Below are 27072 nucleotides of genomic sequence, written 5' to 3'. Positions count from 1 at the left end.
ACAGAATATCTCATAAAATATGAGACATTCTCTCATATTTTGGAATTTATTTTTTTTCCCAAATTTAGGGTGTGTAAATTTTCAGTCAATAAAGAGCACTGTTATAACAGTGTATTAACATCAGTTTGGACATCAGAATTAATCTGTTATTAGACTGGTACATAAGGCACATATAGAACCAGGAATTGCACTGTGGCCTCTTCTCTTAGATGAAGAATTCGGGCTTTTCAACATAATGCTAAGGTGGGGTGAGACTATTGTCTTTCAAACCAAAATAATTACAAGAAATCAAATAGTAGTGCTTCCACTGACTAGTGAAACTAGCCAACATTAATTTAAAACTTCTTTCTTATTTAGTCTTGGCCATTACATGATGTCAACAGCTCACTGGAATATTACCATGACCACATAAAATGTCTGCGTACCTGTCATGCTTCCTTTTGTATTTTGTGCTAAGCACAGCTGAATGAATTCCTTGAAGCTGGGATTACAGGTACTTGTACAAGATCTTACGTTACAGGACCTTTTTTGAACTGAGCTTTTGGGGATTATCATAGTAAAATTAAGTAAATTAATTTCTATACTTTACAGATGCGGTTGGCAGAGATGATAGTACAGGGGAATGTTGTCTATTCCAAAGTAAAAAATGCTCACAGAGATTTTATTTTTCTTTTTTCTTAAAAAACCTCTCAACTTCCACATAGATATGAAACTGTAAATTACTCCACCAAAATATCCTTGACTTTGGTTTCAGTATTTGGTTTCTGCAGCCACTGTTTTGTGGGCCACTGAAAGGCTATGGATGAGGAGTCTGAGGTAGTTTGGAAGATCATTCTCAATATCACAACTAATTAAACAGATAATTAACAAAAGAAAAAGCTAACCATAGGCACTCCAGTTACATTTCTCATCTGTGCTGAATTTTCTCTCATGCTGTAAAATATAATTATAGAATCATACTGCTACTTTATATTATTATGGCAAACATACTGTAAGGAAGCTAAAATTGTGAAGTTTCAATATATAAGACTGAGATTACATTCTGATGGGGAATTTTCACTTCTCCAAAAATGCAAATTTTGTGAGCACGGAAAAAACCACAAACCACCACACATTTACTTTCAAAGTCAAACTAATGCAACTTTGTGCGTGTAATAAATAAAAAAAATGTAAATAGCCTAAAAATTGTAATTGAGATAAACAAGGAAAAATATTTATACAGAACTATATTCCTGACTATGGACTTGTTGCTTGTCTTTTTCTTCCCTTTCCAGTTTTCAGTGCTCAGAGTCTCAGTGAGCTCTTTCAGGGGAGATAAGGTGTATGTGCAAACACACAGGTGCCAGTAGGAGGCACAGAATTTTCTAAATTTTGCAGTGCAATTCTACCTATGACAAAGACTCACATCTTGGCACCTGGGAGCAGCTGAAAACAGGTAGGAAAGCTTTAACAAAGGGGACCTGTAAGGTACAGAAACAATCCAAAGGTTCAGTCCCTCAAGCAAATTTGTCTTAGGCATTAAAATAACAATGTAGATGCTCCCCTTCCACAGTCATAAACTATTGCATAGGACCCACGTGTCACAGAAAGCAGAAATCTGTAAAAAAAGTAATAGTTCCACTCCAGCCTGTAGAAATTAAAAAAGAAAAGGCTATCGTAAAAAGCAATCCTGCTGGCACCATCAAGGCACATCATCAAGAAAGTCAGTTATATATTACATATTTATTAGCTACCCAAAATGTTATAAGTATTTTACTGGTGAAGGCAATGCACTATCAATTAAACGTTTCTACTGAACTCAGCATAGTCACACTTTGATAAAATCATCTAATTTTCAATTTTCTTTGCTCCTTCTTTATTTTTCACTGACTTTAGATAAGGGGAAAATAGATTTGCAAGAGCACATTATAAACAAGACATGAAAGCTGTGAAGGGCAGGAATACCCTCACCCCAAGTCCTCGATGTGGGTGCTTGCTCTCGAGGGCAACAAGTCCTTCCTAGCACAAGAAAAGGCTTCGTGCATAGTGGGTCAAGGGATGCCAGCAGAGATAGGGGTGTGGATGACTGGTTTTGGGGAGAGGTAAACACAGACGGGAGAAAAAGGGAACACACAGGCTTATCACCCATATTGGGCTTTGAATTCAAAGTGTGCTTTAGCAACTCAACGCGGCTTTCCAGGCCGTGAACTTCTGCAGGAGTTTCCCCTGCCATAGACTATTCAGACTTTCCAAATTAGGCACTGTTTCTGTTTGGTATAAAAACCTAGGTATAGGATGACAATGCTAATGACACATACAAGTATTGACATTTTTCTAGGAAGTGAACATTTTGCTGAAAAAAGAGGGCTAAAGAAAAACATAATAAATATACACTTGTAAGGCCAAAAATTGAAAGTAGTGTACTGGGATCACTGCTAAATTTGTGGTTTAAGATCAGACAATTAAAAAAAAATAAAATGCAAGAGGTCGTGAAAATTATTCAAAAATTATTCAACATAAGGTGAAGAATTAAAATGCTTTAATCATGCTCCTATGATTGTGTGTCATTATTGGGCAGAGTTAAAGTAATTTCTCTTCATGAAGCAATCTAACATATTAAATTAAAGGTTGAAAAAAATCTGAATAATTCGGTGTTTATTTGGGAGACATTTACATCCAGGTTTGGGGGTGGGATTTTTTTCCTATTTAAAGCCTATTACTAACCACCTTCACATTTGTCTGAAAAATATATTTGCTGTCACATTATTTTTTAATATATTTGCATTCAAATGATGTTATGCTTTAAAATAAGTTCAGAATATACACACCTAACATATGGACATACATATCTATACCCTTCCACACACCTCTGAATGCTATTGAAGATTGTGGGGTGTGGCTACTGTCTATATTAAGTAGTTTTATCCTTACACATCCAACTAGCTTTAACATTCCCGGGTAAAGCACTAAAACAATTGGCTGAGTCATTCTCTTTATCAGCTATAAGGAAATGTTCTGTTATGCTAAAACCCGCAAATATTCTGCCTTTGAAAGACCACTTGTTTGTTACTTTTCCTGTAACCAACCCAGTCTTCGTTACTCTGGTAGTGAGATACTACATTCCTACACAAAGGGTCAACCTGTGCCCAATGTTCTAAAACAGTTTGTTGTTTGCCTTTTAACTCATCTATTTGCTTAATTTCCATGTTTATCACTTTATTGTTTGTGTTTAAACACAAATTCTCATTGCAAGGAAGTATCTGCCATTCATTACATTACCACCACCAACTTTCAAGCACCGTATTATCTAACAACGAAGGGTCAATCAAGAGGCCATTACAATATGCCAATTTGGAGCTTAAACATGGACTCTTAAAATCTGTTATCTGAACTGTTTGGACCAGAACCGTGGAAAAGTACGACAGTACCTTTTACTTAATTCCTAGTCTGACTTCCCTGGAAATCAGAGTCACAAGAACAAAGATAATAATGTTGTACTATTCACAATTTTGTTTAATTCTTTTGTTCTTCCGGAATAGATTAGGCCTTCAACACCATCATTTCCAATTAAATTGAAGGAAATAAATAGTATGTGAAAGGCTTGCCAACTGTTAAATTTGTGAAAGTAAGTTTTGAAAAACTATGGCATATATTACCTAAAGGAACTTAGGCAGAAAAAATAAAAACAACCTCACAGTATCTAGAACTAATGTAAAATCATAGTTTATTATCCACAGTCATATCCATGAGTGACTTCAAAATGTTTCTAAAATAAAAAAAACCACACAACTCCTGCCATAAAAGACTAACATTGGTATTCGGTATTAACACTTTCTATTATCCTTCTAAACTCTGACAAAGAATACAAAGCAGAGGAAACAGACATTTGAGATAACACTAAACTAAACAGACAACATTCTAAAGTTTACCTTCATAATTATATGTCAGTGTAATTAAATAAGTGTAGCTGGAAAACAGTTGTAGTCAAATACTTTATTCCTATGTCAATCTTCTTCCACGGAACAACTTAAAATTTCTGGATCTTTGTAAATACAGAAGCTCAGGCAGTTAGTTATATTTTTGCATCTGTTGCTGGGTTAAATAATTAAGTAATACCAGATAATATATCAAGCTGCATCTAATCTAATAATAATGAAAGTCCTTGAGTTCTACATTTTGTTAGGTTGTATATAGGGTTTTAACTACATGTTAAACTTGCGTAACTGGTACTATAAAAAGTAACGCTCTCAATCTGTTAAGTAAAATGTAAGGGAAAGTGCCATTTATCTAAATGTTTAATAACACATATCGCTATAACACTAACATACTATGTCTTTACATATCAGTTGGATTTATTTAAAAGAGCTCCTTTAAATATAAAGTTAGTAAAGCTAAGGGTATGCAGAGAAAATATAAATTTAGATGTAAATATATTCAACTACTAAAAAAGATATATGCATGGAATACTAAAAATAGACAGAAAATAAAGTAATTATTGTGTAGCTTATATATATATATGTGGTAGAATATACTTTTACTGACCTACGCATATACATGACACTGTACATATTTACCTAAAACATAGGCATATGTGTATTTCTTCAAATTCAAGATTCTAGATATTCATGAACTTAGACATTACTAAAAATTACCCATATTTCTGTGCTAGACAAACAACTCTACATTCACATAAATACCAACATATTGTATTATGTAACTTAGTATTTATATAAATATAAATAAATAATATTAAATAGAAATAAATAAATACTAATAAATTAGTATGTCCTTTATATACTGATGCAATGTAAATATGGACATAAAATGAATTAAATGTATATAGAAAAATATTTACATGTACAACTATAATATATTTATATGTAAGTCCAAAACCAACCTTCCTGGATTGTCAATCCCACTGTTTGTTAGAATACAGATTTGTAAGTGCTGAATTCTTAGAGAATCACCATATATCAATTAATGACCAAGCTGCCATTACAAAACAATGCCAAATAAAAATAGTTGGAAAGCTTCAACATGTATTTTGCCAGTATATCTGCAAAGGCATTTAAATATTAAAAGTTTTTAATTCGTGAGATATGTAGCAGGGAAGTAGACATATTTTTTCTTTCTATTGTAGCAGCTGTGAATTTGACAAAGTCTCCCACCTTTACACAGTCAAAGTAGATTTATAAGAGTCGAATGCAATCCTCCCTATGTGGAAACAATTTATGACTGTTTTCTAACAAAAAAATTATTTGCGATTAGTTGAATTGACACACCATAGAAAACAGAATCCTTGCATCCTGAATGTAGGAAAAATAGATGTCTATGGATTCTGCCAATAAAACTAGGTGAAAACCACACCAACAAGAAGTTCCCTTTTGTTTCTGGAATTGCTGAGTTCTATTCTGGCTTTATACCATTTAAAAATATGTCTTACCATTTACCTTTCTCTTTTGTTACACCTCTTCATGGCTCTTTGCTAATATTAAATGAGCAATATCTTTCCATTCACACCCCGTAAGTTTGTTCTCCCTCAGATATTCTCTCTTCTTCAAAATAAATCTTATCTATTGGGATTTTTTCCACTTTCATGAGTCTAAATATATCTATAGAACAATGCTAATTTTATAATTTTTCTCTGAAAAAAGAAGACTGTACTTTTAAATTGTCTTTTCATTGCAAAAAGACAAAAGTGACAGAATCAATATCAAAAGTAATTATCTATGAACATTTTCTTATAGGTAATATAGTGCAGTAAGCACAGGCATTAGTTATTTTGATGGTTAAAGTTCTCTTTAGTTGCAAAATTTTTGCAACTAAAAATTATTTTAATTTACATCATAATTTTGACCACTACCTCATAAATGTAGTGTATCACCAGGATATTTCCTGTTCTCTACTTTAGTCATGGTTTATTGTTTTCTCCATTATTTATATGTTTGGCCTTTTTAGCCACCAACGCGCTTGCAACAAACGTGGGTAGAGCCCTTCCCAAATCTTTGTTCGCGAAGCCCAGCCATGATGTGTATGGTCCACTTTAAAAAAAAAACCAAAAAACCCCAAAGTACATCTATAATCACTAAACCAAAATAAGCATAAAGGTATATCCCATGATTGTGTAGCTAAGAAAGAAAGGATTGCTCCTGGAAGAACACAAGCGCCCTCGGTCTCCTCAACCCCAGAGTAAGTTGAGAAACAAAAGCACCTCTCAGAGTTGGGGATGGTTGCTACAGAAAACACTTCCTCATTTTGAGATGTCCACAATTGCTGTTACATTGACTGTTAAACACACTTCAGCATAGACGCCTCTGTTGGACAAGTGTAGAGAACTCCTAATTAAGGAGTTTCATTTTTGCCACAAAAGGAGCTACATTGTAATGGCATCTTTTGTCCTATGCTTAATGAAGGGTGAGATATTGTTTAAACAATTAGCAACACCGTTGCAAGAGAATGTAAGTAATTAGCATAGCTTAACACCCAGAGGAACACCAGTCGCTGTTGTTAGTATCAACAGGGTGTCCATTTAAAAAGAAAAATCACAGGAGTCACTTGAAGTGGTTTAGCTTTTCTTTTTGAAAGATAAAATTAACCACATATTTTTTAATTGATGCACTATACTACTGGCTACCTCATTCTCATTCTTTCAGAATTTTTTTACAAGATTTTAAAGATTTTAAAGACATATCAAAACCCCATGTATATTAAAAAGCCACCGCAGATTTATAGCAAGCAACAACCCATTTTCTCTAGTGGAGATTTTCTGATCTATTTGAACTTTTAGTCTGCAAAAGGTGTGTGTACATTACCTGTAAGTTAACAAAGACTGTCTGCAAGCACATACCTAATGTTATGCTGGCAGAAAGACCAGTGACTCAAGAGGTCATATAACCATTTATGAAGGAAGAGGAGGTCTGAAAGTGAAAAGGGGTCTGAAATTCTCACCTGTCATCTAGCAAACACTGGTGTGATTCAGTATTGTTCTTTGACTTCTTGTTGGGTAAATGCCAATCTACAGAACTGAAAATCTCATTTTCTGAGATTGACTTATAAACCAGAACAAATTGCTGAGACAGAAATCTAATGGGGAAAGGGAAGACGTAGGTTTCAGATTATCTTATGAACAGAGAATGGATGCCGGATCTGGATGGGAAACACCTATCTTACTGTTCCTGGAGTCAGAGCATAAATGTGTCATAATCGCTGGCATAATTGCCGTGACTGATTTCATCACTGGCAGTAGCAACGTGAAATAGGCTGCTTCATGACAAAGACAATAGGAACAGGATTTCACATAGACTAGTAATTGTCTGTGTAAACTTGTTTTATACAGTGTGGGTACAAAGACAGTCCACATCTCAAAAGAAATCATACAGATGATCACAAATGATGTTAGGAGTTGTTGGTATGAGGCAAGAGTTATTTGGCCTAGGACTATGCTAACCATTAAATTAGTACCTTAATTAATCTTCCAGAAAACTGGTGGAAAGTACTTTATTAGACTTCTGCCAGGTTAGCTACACTGGGTAACATCCAATGCAAATGTTATTTGTGTTTCTGAGATGCACCTTCTTAAAGCCTAAGCAAAGACGCTTTTTTGAACAGGCATCTTTGCATAGAAAAGCAACAGACTGTGCAAAAATACCCTCATCTTCTTCACAGCTATCTGCAATATGGAGTCAAAGACATCAAGAGAGAAGACATGATTTTTAAAGTCTTCTTTCAAGACTCGCATTGTCTATGTACATCAGCACTAAGAAACATTTACTATTTTTTTACATCCAAAAAATATACTTATCCAGTATTTAATGTTGAAGGTATTTCATGTTAAGTAGTCTATTCCTACTGGTATAACATAGATAAACCATACACTGTTATCTTACTAAATAGTAGCACCTGTTAAGGATGTAAACCCACTGGATTATTAAAAAGCACTGTAAATCCATGCATCTTCGATTCATGTTTATAGCTCATGCTCAACATTATCAATGGATAAACTATTAAAATAATAGATCAGGTTAGAAAAAGAAGAAAGCAAAAATAACAACTCCTCCTTAGTAAATCTAACATCTTTAAGAGATGAAAGTAAGCTCCTGGGTCCAGGTAGAGAAGTGTCTTTCATTATGTTAATATAATCATAGAATATGATCTGCATGTTTGCATATTCATAAAGGCAAAAACCCCACACAGAATGTGTATGTAGATTTCATCTGCAATCACCTGAAGTTATCACAGACGTGTGTGCAGCCACACATTTTTATCTGAAAGGATTTAATTTAGTTAAATCTATTAATTCAGTTTCTTTTCCACCTTCAAAATTCTGTGTGAGAAGCCTGGCAGATAAGCTTTACTCTCCGTGCTTGTGATTTCTTGATTGCAGTCCATTTTTGAAAAAATCCCACTGCATACAGGCACGCACAGACTGTCTGGAGGGATTGGGTGGAGGTAAGTGTGGGATGCCTAATTCCTACCTTGGCTCTGCAGCAGGACAGGAATTGGAACGAGAGAAATGTACACCCAGGTGGATGGGAGGTCACTCACCTTGGCCTCAATATTCAGCAGGAGCTCTGACTCTGCCAGCAGCCCTGAGAGCCTCGAGAGAACCCTGAGACCTGGCTGCCCACTGCTACCTCACCCAGGGCCCTGTGCAGGGCCAGGCTGTCAGAGACTTCCAGCTACCTGGCAGGAGATGTGCCAGAAGTTTGCCAAACTGTGGGAATGCAACAAGCTCAGAAACAATTCTGGTTTTGTTTTCAGGACTGCGCTGCCTGCGAGGCTGGTGGGAGGCAGCACGGGAAGAGCGGACCCAGCATTCGGTTTCCCTGGCTGGACAGGCAGCTGGCATCCTTGAAGCCAGTACAGATAAATGCATCTCCTGTTAGTGGTGATGTGAAGGGTTTTTCACAATGAAAGCAACTTAATGAAAAATAATCAACAGCAAAGAATGCCTGACATTTCAATCAATGCCTGTGTATGTGCAGTCAGCACTGTACCTTGCCAACTACCAGGAATAAAGCTGCAGGTACATAGGGAAATTCACTTAAAGAGTAGTATATACTACATATTCCTTATGACAGCTTTAGAGAAATCAAAGCACAACTGAGGAATTTTTCTTAAAGTGAAATCTGACACATTTTAAATGGTGATGAGCAAACACACATACAGATGTGTGTTTGTATCTCGTCTGATTAGAGAGCGCACATCCACCTTTCCCAACCCCTGCCCGAATAAGGAATTTAGCATGCAACTGAAGGCTACTTTCCTTCCCAACCACACACTGCTTGGCTAGGAAAGCTGATAGGTAGCACTGACCTTTAGCTTGTCATAACGGTCACTTAAAGCTGCCACCTGATGGTCACGGTGTCGCCCGACCAGTTTACACAAGGCACAAATCAACTGGTCATCAGTCACGCAGTACATGTTAACTTTCTCATCCTCATGCTCCAAGCACATTAATCCCCTGATGTGGGAGTCCGGGATGGGCTCAATGAGACGGTGGCCAGTGAACGGCTTCTTATTGGGGTGAGTGGCTTTCAGGCACTCCTCGCAGTAGGACACCTCACAGGTAACACAGGTTTTCACTGCCTCCTGGGCAGGGTCTTGGTCGCAGAACTGGCAGAGGACCTTCTCGCAGGACGACATGCTGTTGTTATCAAAAGCCCGCTCCCGGCGGGTCTCGCTGGGGGAATTGGGCCCGCTGACCGAGGCTTTCTGAAACCTGTCGATGATGTTCTGCAGGGTGACGTTACGCTTGAGCCTGTCTAGACCGCGCTGGCTGAGGGTGATGACATAGCGGCAGGTCGGGCACTGGAAGGCGGTGATAGACTCCACTGGCTCGTTGGTGGCGCAGTGGGAGACCAGGATGCGGTGTGCGCAGTTGAAGCAGAGGCTGTGAGCGCAAGGCAGCAGCAGCGGGTCTTCAAACAGCTCCAGACAGATAGGGCAGGTCAGTTCTGACTCCAGTGTTTCCATCTTCAGGCAAAGCTTTCCTGTGGCGTCAGCGAAATCCAGGGAAGCTGATCAGCTATCTGGAAACACACGTAAAATTCGATTAAGCGAGAGAAAACATGAGGGGTCAGCCATGGGGGGTTGTCAACTTTCGCCACTGCTCCCTGGTCAACCCACCACGCCGGGCGGGAGAGCAATCAAAAGTTTTGAACCTGCACATGAACATATCAAGGTATTTAAAACTGGACTGTTTTATTTCCCACCCTCCCTTTTCACTTAAGAATGAAAAAACCCCAAGCCGCCTTCATTTTTTTTCCTTTTCCCTTTCTCTCTCATGCAATCAAGGAAAATAGCAGATGTTTCTGTGCATTATTAAAACCTAAAATGATGGTCTTCAAACAGCCTATGACAGCAAAATTAGATTTCTTCTGCAGATGCTGCTTTTGGCTTCACTCATCTATTACCAAAACTTTTTTAAATAAACACTTCATCTTTGTGCAAGGATTAGTCCAGAGTATTATAATTGATAAATTTGTAATCTCTATTACCATTAACAAAGTTATTTTATCAGATTGAAATTTTCATTTGCTACTATAGAAATAGCATGGAATTCAGAGTACATGTCCGTGTTTACTTGTTTAAATATATATATGAATATATACAAAAGGAATAATGCTTCTAGGGAAGTATGTGCTAGTTTACATATAATATGTATGATATATATCATATACTAATCTATTCCTATGTATTTCAAGAACATACACAGCTGTATTTATATGTACCTGTAATTTTGTGCATACATACCTGTATACATATGCCAAAAATATATCACATACATGTTTGTAGTAAGATAAACATAGCTAGGGGAGCGCACAGTGTCATAACTGAAATGCCTAAAGGAAGGTGAATTAAGTAGATGGCAAAAGGTAGTTTAGCCCAAATTTCTAACCTCTAGTACAAGAAGGGTCTCTAGAGAGTAAGACAGTAAAGTGCAGTGAGATAGTGCATTGTGTGATTTGCTAGGAGGAGTTTGTGTGTGTGAGCGTGTAAGCATCACTTTTTTTGTGAATACTCTCTACTGCTAAAACACGTGAACTACCGCCTGCTTTAGTGAACTTACTAAACATCTGAAGTGGATTTGGATTAAAATCAATGATTTTTCAATGGAGGGCATGGGATTTTCTAGAGAAGGTAGCAGTACACCCCCATCAGAGATCAACTAAAACTTCATTTTGCTTCCCTTCCTGTGCTCAGTGTTACAGAGCGTGGTTTTGAAAGAGTCGCCCTACGCAGCTCTCCCTGCCTAAGCTCCTGTCAAGAGCCTGTCGCTGCCGCAAGCAGACAGGTCAGTGAAGCAGAAGCAAAAGCTATGCTTCACACTCACAGAGCTGTACCTCTTCACAGTACAATGTATTTAAGCTTTGTTGCTCATAACTGAGGACGGCTTCAGATGGCACAGCTGCATCGTCTTTACACTGTAAAGTCATTGTTCAGTTGTGTGAACTCTTGACTCCTCCCCTGACCAGGGAAAAGGACAGAAGGACCAGAATCCCCCACAAACAAACCTTGATTCATTAAGGGTGAGAAGAGCTCAGGGCTCATTAGCAGCCTTGGGAACCAAGCATGCTTGAACCTTCTGTACTTCATGACAATTAGTGTGGGGAGCGTGGTGGCAGTGACAGGAATGCTACCTATAACCCCAATACGAAACACAGCAAAAAGGAAAGTTCAGCAAACAGAGGCAAGGTTCAGACTGCCCATCAGTATTTAGTCCTCCTTGCTGTGTGAGAAGAGCAGCAAGGCGTCTGTTCCAGAGGTATGTTTAGAAATTAGGATACTTTGCCTCTTTGCACTAATGCGTCCTTTTATTCTGCCAAGAAATTTGAGCATTTAAAAAACGCACTGACCCTGTCATAAAATTTGCTTTTCTGTATCTTCTGTGATGCTGATCTTTCTTGAAATAAAGCTGTTTGCCAAAGACTAATTCATTTATAACTATCCATCAGCTGCCATAATTGCACGGTGCATCTGGTCAAAATTAAACGTCTGGCAATTTAATACAAGCAGGAAGACAACTCCCCTCTCAGTCACAGCCACACAGCATAGAAGAGATGAAAGCCTTTTCTGCAAATGAAGACCAGTTTGTCTTTCCTCCTCTTCACTCTCTGTCTCACAGGAGTCCCAGAAGATCAAAATCTCATTCACATTGTTTGAATCCATTCCACACCACAACTGTCTACCTCATCATCCACTTATCCTGCAGGCTGAATGCTGCGCTGGAGAAGGGGATTCAGAGTTGGCAAGAGACAATGTTCAAAAAGACAAACTAATAATTGCTCATCTATTAGCATGCCTGTGAAAACCTCTGAGCCTTTTAGGTTGGTTTCTTAGGACCATGTTCAGTGTACAGGCTTTCTTGCATGCTAATCTTTCTGTACAAAATTCCTCCAGCTTCTTTTTGTGCCAAACAGTTTCATTCATTCAGTTTCCTTCTTAAAGCACTTTTTTTAACCAAAGGCATTTTTATGGTACTCATATAAAAGAGAGGTACAGATAAACAGCTAGAAGCAGCAAAAAAACATTTGCATCATTGCCTCGTGGAGAGATGTTTGCATCACCATCAGGGCTCTACACAAATACCACCATCTCAACTGATGACTAATTCTGATCTATCTGACCTGAATGAGCAGCAGCTCAGCCCTAACTAATGCTATTCAGCATGAGAAAGGGTGCCAAAATCTGATCTCAGACTGTAAATGTCTTGGAATAAGAGCCTATCTTCCAGGGTAATCAAAGCCGAGCACACTGATAGAAACCAAAAAATTACATTTCCCCTGTTTTCTTTTGCAGCTGCAAATAAGTCAAAACATACTACATCTGGGATTGTATAATGAATCCTTTGAGAGTCACTGAAGAGGGGCTGCATTTTCTGGGCAATCCAATGAGTACTCTTTAAAGCCACTACAATTCTACTTTCACTTTTAGATTGGTGTCTAAAGTACAGATCAGTGTGCTGATGATCCAGCTTTAAAATCTTTCAAACTCACTGGCCCTTGCCTTAAGGTTTCATGTTGAGGTTATTTTTTTTTTTCGTTGAGAATAGTAAAGAATCTGTAGCCACAGAAAACTGAAAGACTAGGCAGAAGTACAATAGGCATGGTTTATGTATCCACATGGTTGTATTCCATATTCAACATAGCTCAAAAATTGAAAGCCACATAGACAGCCTCCAGACACAGAAAGGAAAGAAGGAATTTCAAGTACATCATTTCCTATTTGCAGAAATATGGCATTACTGGCAGAAAATTATACTATTACCAAAATGTCACTGAAATTACAAATACTATTTTCCTACTCACAGAAGGTATTTTTAAAAACATATATCAAAATAAAAGATTGTCAAACAAGTGTTAGTTAAAAATCAAAAATATACTTAAGTAACTTCGAATTTGTGACATCTCACCAGGCACATAATGATTAGTTATGTAGAATGCTGTAAACATGCAGTAATTGAAATCCTACTATCAATGTAGTTCATGGCAAGACTTCTACTAACACTAGTGGAATTAGCATCTCTGTACCTCTGGTTATAAGCACGCTGTATTTTGCAGGTGGTATTAATGCCTTCGTTCGCACAGAAGCACACACAAAAGTTTTCAGAAGTAGAGAAATGGGCGAGAAATTAAAACAAAAGCTGAATTACAGAAATTTCAGTATGCTAAATACCAGTAGAGCTGAATAGATAAAAAAACTGTTTCATAACTAGAAGCAATGCTATGCTGCAAAAAGGTTGTATTACGCTTTCCATTTACTTTATACTCAAAAAATTGCAAATCAGAGATACTGCCAAAAGTCCAGAAGACTGTTAGCATGGAACTTAATGACACCCTAGTAATCAAAGACCAAAACCACATTTCCTAAGGAGGACATCATGCCAGGGCTCATCATTCTTTGAAACATTTCTATCTGTAGCAAAATTTGGCAATTTGGTGGCAGTGAAATCAGCCCATGAAGGCTGACTCCTGATTTTTCATTGCTGGGAGTGCCAGTGTTGTGGATGGTTCCTATGTTTTAAGTACAGAAAGCAGTACATAGAAGCAGTAGGATAAACATACCAGGAAGTATTGGTGAGGGGAGACTTCCATGAACCAGAGCTGTAAGCACTTCCTTGCAGGGAGCAACACAGCCCTATATTCTGAAGAAATCACCTGACCTTGGAAAGATGCTGCAAAGCACACACTGCTACACAGAGCTGTTCTCACAGCCAATACCTGTACACGTCTCCTGTAGCACTAGGCTAGCACTCTTTCTGCACCCATATGCCAGCCAAAAAATTGCAATTCATGTCCAAAACAATTATCCTGCTAACCTCCTAAGGAAAAAGCCAAACATCCACTAGGAATACAATATGACCTGGTAATGTCATAGTAATAAAATACTTGAAGATTAACACCATTCTTTAAAGTTGGATCTGACACTGCAACCTAACTAGTAATGGACACTTCAACCTAACTAGTAATGCTCACCAGAGAAGTGACTGGTGACCTGACAAGGTCTTTACATTTATCTGGTTTTCACTGGCATTAATTAGATGATCAATGTTGACAATTCTTTAAATTTCTTGTATTAACAAAGTAATTGCAGTGTGATATTGTCAAAGAACATTTTTCACCCTAACCTAGCACAATTAATCTGGAATATGGTATTTCTGAAGTGTTAATGTAATGTCTGAAGTAAAATGCCTAAAATATTGTATTGGGTTTGTGTGGAAGGGTTTTGGTAGCTGGGGGGCTACAGAGGTGTCTTCTGTGAGAAGCTTCCCTAACATCTGTCAGAGCCAATGCCAGCCATCTACAAGAACAACCCACTGCTGGCCAAGGCAAAGCCCAGCAGCAACAGTGGTAGCATTTCTGGGATAACAGTCAGGAAGGGGAAAAAACGCTACTGCACGGAAGCAATCGCAGCTAGAGAAGAGGGGACTGAGAATATGTGAGAGAAACAGCTCTGCAGACAAGGACAGTGAATAAGGAGAGGAAGGAGGTGCTCCAGGTGCAGATTTCCCTGCAACCCATGATGAAGACCATGGTGAGGCAGGCTGTCTCCCTACAGTCTGCAGAGATTCATAGCAAAGCAGATATCCACCTGCAGCCCTTGTGGCCATGCCAGAGCATGTGAATGCCCAAAGGAGGCTGTGACCCTGTAGGAAACCCACACTGGAGTAGGTTTGTGACAGGACTTGTGACCCTGTGGGGGACCCACGCTGGAGGAGCCTTGTTCTTGAAGGACTGTACTCTCTGGAAGAGACCCATGCTAGAGCAGTTTGTGAAGAACTGCACCCCATGGGAAGGACTCATTGCAGAAGTTCAGAGAGGACTGTTTCCCATGAGAAGGACCCCATGCCAGAACAGGAGAAGAGTGTGAGGAGTCCTTCCCCTGAGGAGGAAAGAGTGGCAGAAACAATGCGTGATGAACTCACTGCAACCTCCATTCCCCATCCTCCAGCACTGCCGAGGGGGAGAAGGCAGAAAAATCAGGAGTGAAATTAAGCCTGGGAAGAAGGGTGGGGGGGACGGGGGACAAAGTATTATATTTGTCATTACCCCATTCTGATTTGATGAGGAAATTAATTTAATTTTTTACCTAAGTCAAGTCTCTTTTGCCATAATGGTAACTGGTGAGTGATCTCTCTCTGTCCTTATCCTGATCCATGAGCCTTTTGTTATATTTTTTCTCTCCTGCCCAGCTGAGTAGGGATGTGACAGAGGTGCTTTGGTGGCACTTGATGTCCATCCAGGATCAACTTACCAAAAATATAAAACCACACTTAAAAATATATGTGCCAAAAATTCTACTATATTAAGATTTTTGTCAGCAAAACACTACAGAATTCTCCCCACACTGAATAAATCCCCCACTATTACAATAAAACTAGCAGGCAATGTTTTAACATGCCACACATTGCCTCCTGATCCTTTTCTATTACAGCTGATCCTGCAATTTTCAGAGCATGTGAGAACACAGTCTACCAGGAGTGGAAAACAAATGAAAGAAAATGTCCTACAAAACTTCATTTTCCACTCTTGTAAAGGTGGAGCTCATGGCATGAATTAAAGTTGTTTCAGTTAATTTTTAAATTGTAGTGAACTACCTGTCATTGTAGAAAGAAACAGAGTTGTAGGCCATTCTGGAAATTGCAAGCATCTTACTAAAGAAAGAGCACTGGGTAAAAGAGTTGGACATGTGACATGTTCCAAAATTCCTTGAAAAATCTCTGGTAAAATCAGAGTTTGTCATGGTTTGATGAATTATGACCAAAATCTACCCAAGTAGGTTGGAATAGCATTTTTCCTGTTAATGTTTTCTAACAATTTAGGCTACTATGGAATGCCTGCTACAGCAAGGCCATTTCAGCCCTGGTCCTCCAAACTCATACATAGGAACATTAATAAATGGACACAAGACCACAGGCTGAGCTAAACATCAAACACTTGAAGATTAAGTATATTTGTAGAAAACACTAGCCAACTTTTTTGGATAGAAAATAAAATTTATTGAACTGCCCTTATATGAATATGAAAAGAAATTTAATACAAAATATAAACATGTACATATGAAATGCAATAAAATGTTTTGTGTGTGCGTGTGTACGTCCATGTATGTATCCTAGGTTTATAGTACAAGGGGAATTACAGTCAACACACACACACACACACACACACACTATTCCTCAATAAACTATGGAGTGCTTAGGCAGGTTGCTAACATTTGTACAAAGCTGCAGTTTTTGAAATGTTTATTAACATTTAACATAAATGTTTACTAACATTCATACATAGCTGCAGTTTTTGAAATGGTAACATTTTTCTGTTAAGTGCACCACTAAAGGAAAATTTTAAATTTACGTACTTGTCATAAAACCTGCAATGGGCTATCAAAAAAAACAAACAAGCTTTCAATTTCTTCTGTTAACTCTGAAAAAAAAATAAAAGAAGAAGAAGAAGAAGGAAATATTATTCTTCTTGCCATTTTCTATGCTGTTCAAGGATACACAAAAAATTGTCTTGGGAACAACTTTTCCTTCCAACGAGTGAATGTGATTGTTCAATATTCCATTTAATGAACATTTCAAATGTGAATAATCCAATGAACTGCTTCATACCTCAGGTTGTCCCAAGTCCATTACAGATTTTACCTTTTGCAGCACAGACACTGAAGTCTGTGAGTAGTCATGATGCTAGTAATCACCAGTAGCACAATCAGTGATATATTTATGTAAATAGTGTAGTTTGTGTTAGTAGAGTAAAAAAACTAATAACCAAACCTCAGATTTTTTTCTTTAGAAATGTCTGATGAAAACTTCTATAACACTAAAGAAAGCAAGCTGCATACAACCTGAAGCAAGCAATTACATATTTTCCCACTGGTTTTTCTCAAAGCAGTGAAAATTAATAAATATTCAAAGGATAGTGTCTGTTCAACAGCTCCTGATATGCGAAAACAAATGTTCAGCATGAAAGAAAATTACTAGTTCATCGTATTCATACATTTCTATTGACAGAAGAATGATGCCTTGTCCAGAAGTTACATGCAGTGTTTCCATGATGTTGAGATAGTTGTTTATAATATTTAAGCGATATCAATACAGCAAAAGCGCATCTGCTATGCTGTTTGCAGTGCTATAAAGCCTCAACAGTATCCCTCTCTGGTTGAAACATATGGTAGTAGGAGAATATTTTTTCAAAAAGCTGAATCCTGTTATGTTATTCACTGAGACAAGAACACCTCACAGAATTAAGGTCTTTGGCACAACATCACATATTCCTTCTCGTGGGAGCTAAAACAATAACTAAGGCTCAAAAGCTAACAGACTAGAAAAAAAAAAGATCATGTCCTGTAAATCCCAAAGTAATCAAGAAATTGCTGATTTAATATTATCTACAGTAATATATTAAGTACAATATTACACATCTGCACATAAACCTATACTACTATACACTTGGAATGCATTTTGACCTTCAATTTTTTATATTCTTGCAACTCCTGTAGCTTTACATTCTTTAGATACAAGATTTAATATTTCCTCAAAATTCTTTAGGGGAAGAAAAGCAATGGATTGTTTAATCTTTAACACATGTGAATCAGCATAGGTCTACTGGCGTCAGCAGTGACCTCCTATTAAATTTATGGCTAAAAGTCTGTTCTAAAAACCTCTTCAACTAAATTCACACTCTTCGTTTGAGAAACTGGTATTTATTCTGGGGTATATCATAGCTATATATGAAAAAGTGTAGAGGCATCGGGTTCACATCTCGGTCTGAATGGGAAACAACAACTGGAGCAACCTCAAAAGGTTACCAAAAGGGACAAATTGCTATATACCACACCATTTTTTTTCTCACTCATTTCAAGCTAAGAGACTCCTAGATGATAGATGCCACTCTGCAGCAAAAGGAAGGTAAAATAATTTTACTCACCCAAACCCACCAGTTTTCATAGGGCTTTGGTTGCACAGTAGAGGTGGAAATCTCTCACACTTCTCCAGCTGAGAATTTTACTTCTGTAATGCCTTAGGTGACATGGTACACTCTGATCTTTAGCACAGATGATACAGCAACAGAAATACCCTATTTGTTCCAGCACATTCCTTCCAGTTACATGTGTTCACACACATGGATACGTAATGCAGTGCAGGTTGGAAACACTGAGGCCATTAAGCTACAGAAAATTTTCAGGAGATCTTAGAGTGGCTGAAAGAAATTACTGCATTCTCTTTCCACCAAGTTGTTCTATGAATTCCTTCCCCACAGTTAAGTAAAAGGAATTGTTAATACTACTTTAATTCATAATCATTGCCTCCACCTAGATAAAGACATTATAAGTTCACAAGGAAGAACACCAGGGTCTGCTTTCTTATCAAGAAGAGCAGCTAAAATAATGGCAAGAAATGTCCCAGGAACTGTTACAGGTATGAGGGTGTGACTTTGCCCACCACACAGCACTTTTAAACTACCTGCAAGATGTATTTTTTATGAACTAAAGCTCCTTGTATTTACAATCACATTACAAGACACATAGCACTAACCTCTCACTGTCCTGTTCTGTGGTCCTCATACGTGAACATTAAAAAAGTCTATTAAAGATTTTTTACTTTTTTAAAAGAACAAACACATTTTCTCAGAGTTATATTCTTCAGATTTGCAGAAAATACCAAGAGATTCTAGAGACTGCAAAAAACCCACACAGTTTAACACTGAAGAGCTCCTTCTAATTTATGGCTGCTATACCCTCAGTACACTGAACTCCCTAAGACCAATGGTGTATTTAAAAATCAAGATTTTAATCAGGTCATTAGAAGGGGAAATTAGCTGTGAACCCCTGGAAGGTGGAGGATAAGGAACAAATTATACCTGTGCTCTGAAGGTTATCTGTTTTAGACCTCAGACAAAAACCTCTGCCACTGATGGAAACACTCAGCTCAGGCTTCCTGGGCCCAGGAATAATAAAATGGAAACCAGCAGGACTACTCCTCCATTTGGAAGCAGAATCCCCACATGGGCCCTCACCAGACCTTGAGGCCTGCCCTGAGAGGAGTGCGACATTTCCCGCCCTACTGGTGTCACTGAGGAGACACAGAAAAGTGAATTGAGTCACAGGAGAATGATCCCAGAGCAACCTGTTTCCAGCTGACACCACTGAATGGGGATTTTTCTGCATTTGGATAGGTCTGGTCCCTGCTGCATGTGAAGGACACATGGACAGTTCCTGAGAACCAGATACAATAGGGTCTGCAGTAAGTCTCAAGACCAGCCTGCTTGACACAACACCCCTAACTTCAACTTCTGTATTTTATTCATACGATTTTTTTACAAAATAGTAGTTGTTTGCCTTCCTGCTTCCTCCATGGAGATCACGAACCAGCTACAAGACCCTTGTCCTTCCAGCTGTTCATCCTTGTCCTACTGCAACTCCCTAACAGGCTTCAAAGGTTTAAGTTTCTCCCACTCACAGTACTAAGGAGTGTAGTAACTACTTTATTAGTCCTCTCCTCTGCTTGATTAGCATTACCAAATGGCAGCATTAACCCAAATAACCCAAAATGGTTAGGGCATGCGTAAAATAGTGCATGATTAAAAATTCTGATCCTGACACAAGAGAACACAAAATGAAAACTGCAAAATCAACTGAGAAGTAAAAGAAGTACAGAATTGCATGTAGTGGTAGACAAGCTGTGGTTGTTTTGCCCCTAAGACGCTCAAAGGTTTGGTATCCCAACCCAGCCTGTGCAGTAACTTACCACCCCTATCTTACTCACAATGAGATGCAAAGTCTTATTCTTTATTCTTTTCAAATAAAGCCAAAGACTAAGAAAATGACAAGTTTCCATTTAACCTCTTTTGAGGACTTTCTAAATCATATCAGCTGGTGCTTTTTGCGAAGAGACAGTAACACCTTATTGCTTACCGGGGGCATGCCCACGTGTATTTTATTCCTTGAGAAAGTGTTACTTAGAAACATACCAAAATAAACCCTAGTGATCTCAAATATTTTTATCTATGCATTTACATCCTTTAAGAATGTTATCCTTTAAAGGCTTTTTAAAGACCTGAGACAAAACTAATCATTATCCACAGCCACGTAATCTTGCCTCACAGGTTTTTAATATGTGGCAAGACTTCATTACTTCAAGGTAAGAAATTAAGACCAGAAAAGGGCTACATTGGATCAGCAATGTAATTTGCAGCCTGCATTGTTGCTGTACAACAGCCAGAAGATCCAGTATCAAATTTAAGCTCACTATGCTGAGTGAAATGTCTTTCTGAGCTGTCACTATACAGTGTCTTTGTTCCTTAGAGTCCCAGTTCCCTCCAGCCCTGACATATGGGTGATGTTTGATTTGTACACCTCTTCTGTATTCAAGGAGATCCTGATCCTGGGAAAGGTCATGCTGAGTAGCCTCATGAAATGAATGAAAAATGTTTTTTTACTACCCAGCTATGCCTGTGCTCTGGCAACACATACACACATATATGCACTCACACATGTGCACAGGAAAAGTATCCAGGACTACTTACTAGATTGGTTGGACTACTTACTAGTTTAATTGACATACTCAAAGTAATCATCCTGCAGATAATCTCCAGAACATCCCAAAAGGGAATAGGAAAAGAACTAAAATGAGCAATTGTTTCTGAATAACTGTATCAGTACCCCAAAAAGGTCTCTCAAGTAAAAGGTTCTCAATGTCACTCAAAAAATAGCTTAGTAGTTTTTAAGATAGCATGGAAAGAGAAAACAATAGCTTAATTACATCCCTTTGAGACGTTCTTCATCAATGACATAAAAAGTCTCAGTTTATCTCAAAAGAAATAGAATAAATTGTATATTTCTTGTCAGCTGGCAAACAGGTCAGTTTTACTGTAATAACTAGAGTAGCACTTTTTGAAAGAGTTACTGGTATGCATCTGCACAGTCTCCACGTTTTTCTTCCAGTAGCTTCTTAAATATCTACTTTAAAACTTCACTGAATATCAGCTTGTCCTATTCTCACAAAATTGCTCATCTTGAAATATTTTACTGGGAATGCACATTATAAATTCTGTACTATTGTGGACTATACATGCTGATTATCCTAAATGTATGCAGCATTTTGAGGGCTTTTGTGGATATAGAACTTGCATATAAAATAACTGTAGTGACCAGGCCATCACTCTGACCATATTGGTGCCAAAAGTACATCCTTTGAAAAAACATCATCTCTCAGTCATCACGCTTGAAGCACGTCACCGCCTTAGGTTATGTAACTTCATCAGTTACAAATAAATAAATGGGATTTAAAAGATTTTGCACAAGGAGTGTAGCAGACTTCAGGAATTTACTGTATTTTTTTCATTTTTCTCATGTAAACATGTATTTCAGCCTTCATCTGTTATTTTAAAAAGAGAATTACAGTGTTCCAGATGTTGTTAACAGTATGCAGATGCTAATGTCCCTTTATCTCTCTTGCTGGTTTTATGACAACTAACAAGACAATAAGCCCTTCTTTGAAAACAAGATGAAAAATACTCTTTGCTAAAAATATTCCATTTTTTCCAGAGTTTTCAGTACCAAAAAGATAATTCATCACAGCAACACAGCAAACCTCAACTTCTCCCTGTAACTGCTAAACACATTATAAAATACTTCCTAAATTACTTGCAATGGCAAACCTACACATATGCATCCACTCCAGTCCCACAAAGCCACCCAGCCCCATACCCACCACTGGATCCCGCCCTATATCTTCTGGGTGACACATTGCTGCGGAGACAGGGACCACGCTGACCCTCTCAGAAATCACCAGCAGTCCAGCTGGGACAGGCAGTAGGAGACACCACCTTCCCAGCAATCCTGTGGCAGCACTGACTGCGTCTGCAACTTGTGAGACAGTCACAAAGAAACACAACAGGAAAATCTCCCCTACAATTGCAGGAAAACCCGCTCCACCTAACTGCCTCCGCCAGGATCCCTGCTCCCAAAGCCAGCCCTTCGTGCTGCGCCCACAGCAAAACACCTCCTCTGCCTCCCAAGGGCCAGCACTGGTAGGGTAAGAAGGTAGGAAGAAACGGATCCTCTTGCAGAGCATCTCAGGAACCCATCCAACGGCTATGGTGCGATAGTGCTGACTCGTAGCCTGGGTGAGGGTGAGCTCAGCCCTGGGGGCAGTTACCCAGTCCTGTAACAGGAGATTGATTTGGACTGGTCATAAGGAAGCTGACTCCAGAATGACAGAACTCTTCATGATAGACTTGTGGCAAATAATTACTTCACTTATTTTTTGCTATTTTCTCCAAATATTGCTCAAAAGTGTATCAGCGCAAAGTCCAGCCAGAGCTGGCCAAAAGCCTGAGAGAGTATAGCACCTGAGGGTAGGACTTCTATTTCTACAAACAGCATAGAGACCCCAGACTTTGTAGACTTTCTGCAATTCATCAGATGAAATACAAGAGGAAATACAAGATGATAGCAGTTGCTTAATTTTTTTTTTATTTTTTGTTTTAGCTAAACTTGCATGCAAGCAGCAAACAGCAACAGAACATGGCAAATGCTTTAGCAAAGTGTTCGAGAGGAATCCTGACTGAAGTCACACCAGACATTTGGTCTTCAGCAAAGGTGTCAGAAAAATCATTCAAAGTGGAAACAGCAGGAAAGAATTGCTTCCTTGTGTTCTCTGCTTTTCATGTTGCAATGCCCTCTTTTATACAATGGTAACACAACAAAGTGAAACAAAACGTACCTCAGACGTTTGAGCATAAGGTTGCAAATCCACACTTGTCTTTGGTTTTTCTTCCATGGAAGAACCTGCACTTTGTTCTTTTCAAAGCAATAAACAACTATTGTGATTATTTAATTTCCTATACATTTCATTTCTTTGAAACAATAGACCAAAGCCATCGAGCACATTTTTCATAAGGTTTTTAAAGGTTTATGCTGACAATGTCCGTTATCTTGTATGTGGAATAGCAGCTTCTAACAGGTGAACTGAGTATGAAGAAAGCAAAACAGATGTACAGAGGGATTACAATTATTGGAACCTTTTTCTATGATATTAAATGTCCATAGATAATCTAAAGACAAGTCAAGTTATAAGCAGCCCCGTAGAGGCCATAGCACAAGTCCTAGCTGGAAGAATTTTAGATTCCTCAGCTCATATCCTGCCCTTGATCTTTCATTTAACAGCATCATGCAGTTTCTTTGCACTGTCCCTCCAGCCATGCTGGTTTGTACTCATCCAGACACATTTGGGATCAACCAGTCCAAATGATTCTCTCATTCTGTGATTAGCCAAGGCTAATGTTTGTCCACGTTATAGTTAGTTTGAGTTTTTCATGCCCTTTACCTTCAGACAACCAGCCACAGTCTGAAACAGTTTCAATGAACAAATATTTTTTTATATTTAAATACTCTTTTTAATCAATCACAAAAATGATGCAAAAGAATTCCAATAATCTTAATTCTACTGATATATCTGCCTTGATTTTTGCATGTGCTTCTTCAATTTGAAGGTAATATTGCATGTGTTTCAATAGACAACACCTTTCAGAAGGTGTTCTGAAGGACCTTTCAGAACTTAGAACTGAGTATGTCTTATGTGATGGTTTGTCAGCAAAGGCTTCAGTGTACTTTTCACTGCTTACACACATGTATACACATATACACATGTATGCACATATACAACTTGTGCAGTAATTACAAATTCAAACCCATAGCCTCAAAAACTTATATTTGTGCCAGCTTGTTTGAGTTATCATCCAAGAACCTCAGCTGAAGAACGCATCTGACAAATACCCTCTACCTCACTAAACTCCTTTCTTCCACTTTCTGAACTCATGAGTGAAGTATGAAATAGATGCATTCTAGCCTTCCTCCTCTGCAATACCTACTGAAATTCATGAAAGCTCCAATAGAGAGGTCTTTGGACATGGAGTTAGGATTCTCATACGGCAGAAGGACTGAGATATGACTGAATATAATCAAATTATTACAGTTTAATGAACTCGGAGCCAAATCAGCTGTGCACTTGCATACTTCTGATACTCACCAAGAGTTTTGGTAAACCTCACGAAAGAAACAAAAGGTATTTTGGCCACCAATAGCTACTTTATGCTGAAAGTTACCACCGTCAGCACAGAACCACTAGATAAAGTGCTGAACCACAGCTCAGGTGTTTCTTTGCATGGTACAAACTACAAGACATGGTTGCTTAAGGTCTATATGGCTGCAGTAAGTTACTAGCTATCCACTTTTTTTCCCTGTTGTAAGAATAATTTCTTAAACTATGTCCAAAAGATTCAGTTGATTTTAATTGGCAATGTCTCTAGCTCAAACAGGCTGTGAGGAAATTCAGTCTAAGACTGTGAGCTAACATATTACTAGAGAAATAAGTTACTGTATCTAAATTTAATATAGTTTAAGGCTCAGATATTTAATGAATATCCATCTGTTGAACCACTGCAATTCTTTAATTAGGTGTGAGTTCTAAAATGATGTATTTCTGATGTCAATCTCCAGAATGTATTTATTTGCTATGTAGCCACTATTTCTGCTGAATACAGGGTCAGCTCTGCATAATAAGAGTTTGGTCAGTGCAATTCTGTTGTTTAAGGGAGCGTCAAGTATCATTCTTCTTATTCTGCACGCCTCATAGCTGTGCTGTATAGTAACAAAATGTTATTCTGCTTACAATGTTCCTTGAAATCAAGAAATAGAACACCTTAGAAGCTGAAGCAAATCAACAATAGGAGAGAAACAAGCAGGTGCCCAGTTAGGTTACAAGAAATCCTATTTTCACAAAACTTTCAAAGTCCTAGAAAAAGATAACACCAGGACTGAGTGGGAGAAGCAACTTAAATGGGGCACAAAATCACAGTTCAGTGTCACTCCTGAAATTCACTGACCCACAAGCATCCAGTACAGTTTTTTGTTGGGTTCAGTTCTGTCACTAATTATACAGGCATAAATATCTTGGTAAAAACAGCTGGACTTGAAAATTGGTCCAGGTCTTATTTAAGAAAGCTAGAAAATAAGACTTTTTTCTTGCTGATTTGGAACTCCTAATGCAGTTTCCAAAATCTCATTTTACTGCTTTGCCATCTGCCCACAAAATAGAATTCTCTGTGCCACTCATTCAATGTGCAGAGCAGAAATACAACATTTCTTTTAAAGTTCATTGCTTGTGGAATTTTATTTTATCATATTTTGATGGATGGAGGCCATACATTTTTAGATAGATAGGTGGTGCTGCCAGGCACATACTCTAAAACAATCAGTCCACTGTCTATGGAAAGCAGATGCCACAGTGTAGTATAATGAGATCATAATTACAAGGACTGTAATATTAACGAATGGAACATATCCGCTAATATGTCTACAGTTTGTAGGTTTCTCACAGGCAAGCACAATCACATAAATTACTTATTCTAGAGGGCTAATCATAGGATTTTGTGATGATGAAAACCAACAGTGGATTTGGTTAAAAATAGTATCTCTCCACTCTTCTCTTGCCATATGGTCAGTCAGCACAGAGAGGCTGATCCAAATGACATTTGTGACACAGTTTTGCTGAGTATGGCCAAAGTTAGAGCAGCCTCACTGCTGTCTGAGCAGCATGTCAGAGATGCAGAGTTTTCCTGCTCTGGGAAAATACCTTCAGTACATTTCTGAAGTCACATCCTCTGCTCAATCCAAGTAAAACAAGTGAAGAAAATACAGATGGTCCTGCCTTTTAGTCAGCATGTACACCTTGCAACTCTCTTTGAACACTGAGGACACAAACGGAAGGAAAAGGCAGTCTGGTTTTTTGGAAAAATTAGGAAACATCACATCAGCAAGAGCAACACGTGATACAATATGAGCAGCTTCTTAATATGAAATTCTTTCATATGAATGTTGAGTACTAATTCTCCCTCAAATAGCTGTTTAATATTAATTGTTCTTTGATCTATAACCCCCCCTCTTGTCTCACTGATGGAACTCCTAAGACAATGATGGGTGACTGTATGCAGGTATGCCATTTCCCCTCTAATGCTTCATTTGCATTTTACAACATTACTTAAGTATCATTTGAATTTGGCCCAATAAGCCATACTATAGATGACCCACTATACAGTTTCTCTTTGGAGAAAGGCAAACTGTAATTTCAACAGCAGCATGCAATTCTAAAATACTTTATGCCTTGCTGGAGGAGAAACATGTACTTCTTGATTCATATTTGATGAATAGATTATGAGCTGCTCCATCATATGTTTCCCCAATTCAGAAAAAGAGTATCTTTCTAAACCTCAAAATAAGCCACTAACAAAAAATCCCCTTGTTTACAATGTACAGCAACTGCTTGTAAACTTGGGGGTTGGTGAGGCGAGGAAAGGGAAAAAGAAAAGTTACTCTCAGCCCACTTCACTACTATGCAGAACTTTTAACAATTCCCTGCCATCAATGAAGTCTTTGCTCAGTGCTGCATTTTGGGTTTTGGATAGAGGAAGAGAAGATTAGTTACTCTGTTCTAAATTGTTAGATTTACAATACAGCACCAAATTCTAATCTGACCCCTTGAAGGACATTGAGGGAATGGTCAGAGCAGGAGTATGAAAACATCAATAAGACCTA

At 38.2% G+C, this 27072-nt stretch overlaps 1 protein-coding gene across 3 annotated transcripts in view; it reads right to left on the bottom strand.

The window, feature by feature from the left end:
• The window catches only part of MID1 (midline 1), a 242024-nt gene that overhangs the window by 83455 nt on the left and 131497 nt on the right, over positions 1 to 27072 (bottom strand). For all 3 annotated transcript variants that reach the window (XM_032680610.1, XM_032680609.1, XM_032680611.1), the window contains exon 2: positions 9295 to 10010. In XM_032680610.1, coding sequence (XP_032536501.1) covers positions 9295 to 9954 — 660 coding nt within the window. In that variant the 5' untranslated portion in view covers positions 9955 to 10010. The remainder of the gene's footprint in view (positions 1 to 9294; positions 10011 to 27072) is intronic.

The sequence above is a fragment of the Chiroxiphia lanceolata genome, chromosome 2 (assembly GCF_009829145.1).
Source record: "Chiroxiphia lanceolata isolate bChiLan1 chromosome 2, bChiLan1.pri, whole genome shotgun sequence".
NCBI lineage: Eukaryota > Metazoa > Chordata > Aves > Passeriformes > Pipridae > Chiroxiphia > Chiroxiphia lanceolata.
The sequence above is the reverse complement of the archived record's forward strand: the minus strand, read 5'-3'. Positions and strand labels throughout refer to the sequence as shown.